We start from the raw sequence: 6,000 nt of genomic DNA, 5'->3' as shown, positions 1-6,000 counted from the left end.
CGGGATTGCCACTGAAATGGATACAATGTCATCTCGCACATTCGTCTATGAAACATTTGCCTCCAACGCAACTTGTCATCTCCCGTAAGGGAGAAGAGCGTGTTTAATGTTGCCTTTCAAATGCACAGGATGCGAGGGAACAGACGGCTTTCTCGCGTCTCAACCCTTCTCGGGAACACAAACCCCCACTCGAAAACCTTCCCCGCCGAAGTTTGAATTTGCCGTGAGTCAAGGGAGGGGAAACACCAGGTTTAAAAAAAATAATAAATGTCTTTCTTAAAAAAAAACTTTGCAGCCTGTTGGCAGCGTCGGGAGGTGCCCCTTAGTCTCGCGGTGCAATTGGGCCCCTGCGGTCACGTTGTGGAATTCAGATGCTGAAACCAGGAGCCATTTTAGCAGCGGGTTGGTCCGGTGGATCCAGGAAGAAAGGCGGGCAGAGGGAGGAGGAGAGGGGAGGAGGAGCAGCAGGTGCTGGCCATCCTCGTTGCTTTGATTTTTCTCTTTTAAAGACTATTTTGCGGGGTCTCCTCGCCGTTGTTGATCATTTCCTCTTGCTTGGTTTTAAAAGAAGAATCCCGGGCGATTATGGCCAGTCCAAGAACGCAGCAGCGGACGAGCGGGAGCGCGGCGGGGACGCCGCTCAGCCCGACCCGCCTCACTCGGCTGCAGGAGAAGGAGGAACTGCGGCACCTCAACGACCGCCTCGCCGTCTACATCGACAAGGTGCGCTGGCTGGAGACGGAGAACAGTGGGCTGCAGCTGCAGCTCGCCGAGCGGGAGGAGGTGACCAGCCGGGAGTTGAGCGGCCTCCGGACCGTGTACGAGAGCGAGCTGGCGGACGCCCGCAAGTCCCTGGACGACACCGCGAAGGAGCGGGCGCGGCTGCAGATCGAGCTGGGCCAACTTCGCGGCGACCACGACGGCCTGTCGCAGAAGTAAGTGGCTTGGGGGGGGGGGGGGGGGGGTCTCTGGTGCCCAAACTCACCCGCCCCCCTTCTCTATTTGGGAATATATTGAGTCTGAAGGAGCAATGGAGAAACCCGAGTCTCACTTGGTGAACTTGCAGGTTAATTCTTCCCCCCCCCCCCCACAAAAACCCTTTTAAAAGCCGCTTGTCCTGTTCTGCCTCTCATTGCCTAGTTTAATAGTGCGTCCTGAAATCTGACTTCAATGAAGTGACGCTCGCAGCCCGAATCGTGACCTCGGTCAGGATGGAATCATTTTTTTATTTGGTCCAAATCGGTTTGGGGTTGAATTTGGCAGCGGCTGAATGGATCCGCTTCGGCGTTGACGAATCGAGGCGGCCTCTCCGGTTTATTTGGAGGGAGGGAGCCTCCAATCTCAGCCCTTTCGCTTCTTTTCCTCCCTTATTTAAACAATGAAAAGGAGTGCCCGGGGAATCCGAAGATAAGTGGGGGGGGGGGACGGGACGGGACTGGCCACCTGTCGCCGGGCGCAGATAAAGGGCCGCTCCGTGACGACCGGGGCCCCGGGAACCCCCAGCCAGCCGAGTCGATGCTGCCCGTCCTGCTCCAAATGGCCACGGGCTCGTCGTGCAAACTCACTTTACCGCGAAAAAAAAGCCAATCGCCAGCTTCTGGCAATGGATGGCATGGCTTGGAGGCGAGTCTTCGAGGCCACTCCTACTACAATTGTTTCCCCCGTCGCAGCCGAAAGAAATGGAGTTCTTGAAACTTGATGTGCTTTCCGTTTACGAGATGCCCCCCCCCCCCCCCCACACCAACTCCAATAACTATTAGCCACTTTGGAATCCAACTGGAGCCGGAGTCATCCTTGCCCCCTGTGCCCTGCCAATCAAGAGCATCTCGACACCACCTAGATCTCTCACTTCAGTCTCATGAGTTGCTGCATTTCGTATTATTGCAAGGATACAACAGTTTAAAAAGTGTTGAAGTTGACTCCTCTGGAACCTCTGCCTCAACTCAGCTGATCCTTTTCCCACCCTGCCCTTTTCGCTTTGCTCTCCTCTGCAGATTTGGCATGTGATCCTATTCAGCTTGTAATCCGCCAGAAGATCAATTTAGGTGAGGGTATATTGAATAATCCAAAGTTAAAGCAATTCTGAATGAGGGAGAAGAAGAAACAAAAACTGTTTTAATGTCGTATTTAATTTTGGTCGCGTTTAGACTTGTAGCAAGCAAAGAAAAACCTGATCTTGACATTAGCATCTTTAAAATCTCCCTACAAGATTGAAAAATCCTGAGCCAAAGTTCAGGATGTGGCAATTCTTGTTAAATGGCTGTTTTAAAAATAATTTTATTGGAGCTGAGTTGAAATCATGTTTAACCCATCTTGTAGTTTTTCAACGAGGTTTCCAGGAAAGTTGTTGAAGGAAAAGCTATGGATGCTGTCTAACCAGGTCCTACAGAGGAGGATAATCGGGAAGGTTCAGATGCTTGGTATATATGGTGAGATAGTAAACTGGATTTGACATTGGGAATGCAGGAGAAGCCAGAGAGTCATGGTAGATGATTGCTTCTCAGACTGGAGACCTGTGACTCGTGGTGGGCCTCAGGGATCGGTGCGGGGAAAATTGGTGATTGTCCTCTATATCCATGAAAATGTGGATCAGCAAGTTTGCAGATGGAGGCATTGTGGACGTCTTTGTGGTCCTTTAAAATGTTTCTCACTGCCACTCAACAGTTTTCTGGCTCTACTTGTGCCATCTAAAGGTTCACCTCAAATGCTATTGGGCATCTTCAGCTGCCGTAATCATTTCCATCACTACTTTCATTGCTCTGACAAGCTTCACTGGTTTCTCTTGTTCTGGAGAATAAATATTAAGATTCTCTTCCTTTGCTCTTCATTGAAAGAGAGTGATTGAGCATCCCTCCAAATCATATTAAATTCTAGGTATTCTTTCCATATTATTAGCACCACCCTAATGGTCAATATTTATAAATTCCTAATTCTTTATCTGTGGCCACCTTGTTAACCTTCTTTGACACGTCCACTATTTTCCAATACATGAGAATTCAAGACCAACTGGTTATGCTGATGTTACGACTGTCTTAAATGTTGGACGCTTCAGTTCCAGATTCCTTCCATGGCCCTGTTCTTGTGCCCTCTGGTCCTTTATTGTTAAATCCATGGGAAGGGGAGGCTATTCCATCCAATTGTAAATCTGGTTGATGGGCATCGAGGAAATGAGATGTTCATGCCGAATCAGTTATTTGGAAAGTACAGGATTATGAGCATCACCTTTAATTTGATCAATGATTTTTTTTTTCATGTTCAAATAATCGGATTGGTTTGATTTGAATTTTAACATTCTGAAGATTCAGTGTAAATTAACTTGCATGCACATAGAATGATACAAGTACACAATCCTTTATCCGGAAATCTAAAATCTGGAAAGCTCCAAAAACAGGCATTTTGTTTTCCTGGTGCTGGTGGAACAGCAGAGAGAGAGAGACACGAGAGGGGGGGGGGGGGGGGGGGGAGATGGCAGCGCAACTCGGGCGGGAAGGGGGGAGAGAGACGCCAGCGCGACTGGAAGGGGGTGGATACGGCAGCACAATTCGGGTGGGCTTAAATCTGGGGCAGATGGCTTTTGTTCTGAAATCTGGAGAAAATCTGAAATTCAGAACACGCTGTCCCCCAAGGGTTCCGGATAAAGGATTGTGTACCTGTAGAACATTACTGCACAAAAACAGGCTCCTTGGCCCTTCTAGTCTGCACAGAACTATTTTTCTGCCTCATCCCACTTACCCAGTCCATAGCCCTCCAAAGACCTCCAATCCATAATGTTCTCTGGTTTGTATCTCACTAACCCTCAGTGGAAAAGGTCTACCGACATTTACACTGTCTTAACCCCTCATAATTTTAAACACCTTTTTCATATCTCCCCTCAATCCTTCAATGCTCCAGGGAATGCTCCTGACCTGTTTAACCTTTCCCTGTAACTCAGTTCCTGAAGTCCCAGCAACATCCTAGTAAATCTTTTCTGCGGTCTTTCAATCTTATTGATATCTTTCTTGTAGTTAGGTGACCAAAACTGCACACAATACTCCAAATTTGGCTTCATCAATGCCTTGTACAACTTTACCATAACATCCCAACTCCTCTATGCAATAGAGGAGCTTTCTTCACAACCCTATCTACTGGTGACACCACTTTCAGGTAATTGTGTACTTGTATTCCCAGATCTTTCTGTTCTACCGCACTTCTCAGTGCCCTACCATTTACCATGTATGTCCTTCATTGGTCTGTCCTTCCAAAATGCAACCGCTCCACTTGTCTGAATTAAATACCATCTGCCTGTCATTTTTAGCCCATTTTTCCAGCTGGTCCAGATCCCTCTGTAAGCTTTGAAAACCTTCCTCACTGTCCACAATGTCGCCAATCTTAATGCCATCTGCAAACTTGCTGATCCAAGTTACCAAATTATCATCCAGATCATTGATATAGTTGACAATCAACAATGTTCCCAGCAGTGATCCCTGAGGCCCACCTCTAGTCACAGATCTCCAGTCTGAGAAGCAATCATCCACCACCACTCTCTGGCTTCTCCCATAAAGCCAATGTCAAATCCAGTTTACTATCTCACAATGAATACTGAGCATCTGAACCTTCCTGATTATCCTCCCATGTAGGACCCTGTTAAAAGCCTCGCCGAAGTCCATGTAGACAACATCTAAACATGATCTACCACACACAAAGTCGTGTTGATTATCCCTAATCAGTCCTTGGCTATCTAAACACTTGTATACAGGCTCACCAGCCTATAATTTCCACGGTCACTTTTGGAGTCTTTTTTAAACAACAGTACAACATAAACTCAATGCTAATCCTCTGGCACCACACCTGTGGCTGAAGACATTTTAAATATTTCTGCCTGATCCCCTGCAATTCCTACACTCGCCTCCCTCAATGCCTGACAGGTTTGATTCACTTGAATTGAAGATGATTCCCTAATTATGTTCAATTGCAGATTATTCCAATCCATGTTTTGCACACAAGGTGGGTATTAATCTAAAAATATCAGAAATTCAGAGCACACAAATTCTGAAAAGAATTGACTGGAGGATATTAGGTGTTTTTCTGTAGAACTGAATGGAAGGCTGTGGTTGAAGTGTTTGGCCATTTGGGATTGATTTAGTGTAACATCAGTTGGGAATCTTTGGCATTTAATTTCAAATTGTTGCTGCTCAAACTTTGAATCAGTTTGGAGTCAGGATTTGGATGGAAGGCATTTATATATAAAAAAAGTGAACTGCACCCACAAGATCAGTGAAGATGTTATTGAATGGCAAGACAGGCACAAGAGTCTGTATAATTTTTTGTGTATAAATTGAAATTAAATGCTCCAATTACATTTTCTGTAAAGTTCCGAGAATAAATTATAAAAGTCGCCTTCCATCAGTTTAAGTGGCTAAGTTGGAATGTGGGCATCGTTGGCAAGCCCAGCAATAATGAAACTTCTCTGATATTGAGTGCTGGAGAATTGCTTGTTTGTTGCCAGTATGGTCAACATATTGTTGGAGTGGTGCATAGCTAAATAATTCCATAGTCTTAATTTAGCAACAACACCAGAATGGGAAGCATCAAAACCTTTGTAAGGAAAAGAATAGAGTGGTGGGGGATGGGTGGAGATTTCCAGTTGAAGGCATGACTTCAGCTGTAATCTCAGCTGTTGATTTTTATCGAAAGTATGGGTAACTTGAAGAATGATTTAATTTAATTTGGAATGTTTCTTCTCTTGGATCTGTAACATTAAACTGGATTTGAGATGCCAGAGTTTCTTTGTCCTGAATCTATTAGATGCTGAGCAGCAAAGCAGCTGCTAAATTGGAAAACCAACTGCTTTCTTTGACAGCTTTGAATAATGTTTGCTTTATCAAAGTGGATGAATAGGCTTCAGCAACTGTGCTTGCAGCCCATCCAAACATCAGTTGATGTCTAAAATGTTCCATGCCTTTTGTGGGATAAATATTGCAGGAGCGAATCTTCATCATTAACTAGATTACAAAACTTGTA

General features: G+C 45.6%; 1 protein-coding gene across 1 annotated transcript in view; it reads left to right on the top strand.

Moving 5' to 3' along the window:
• The first annotated feature begins 395 nt into the window (after positions 1 to 395).
• lmnb1 (lamin B1) overlaps positions 396 to 6,000 on the top strand; it is a 96,857-nt gene continuing 91,252 nt past the window's right edge. Inside the window, exon 1 of the mRNA XM_069892997.1 lies at positions 396 to 935. Coding sequence (XP_069749098.1) covers positions 586 to 935 — 350 coding nt within the window. The 5' untranslated portion in view covers positions 396 to 585. The remainder of the gene's footprint in view (positions 936 to 6,000) is intronic.

This window comes from Narcine bancroftii, chromosome 1, assembly GCF_036971445.1.
Source record: "Narcine bancroftii isolate sNarBan1 chromosome 1, sNarBan1.hap1, whole genome shotgun sequence".
NCBI classification, from domain to species: domain Eukaryota; kingdom Metazoa; phylum Chordata; class Chondrichthyes; order Torpediniformes; family Narcinidae; genus Narcine; species Narcine bancroftii.
The sequence above is the reverse complement of the archived record's forward strand: the minus strand, read 5'-3'. Positions and strand labels throughout refer to the sequence as shown.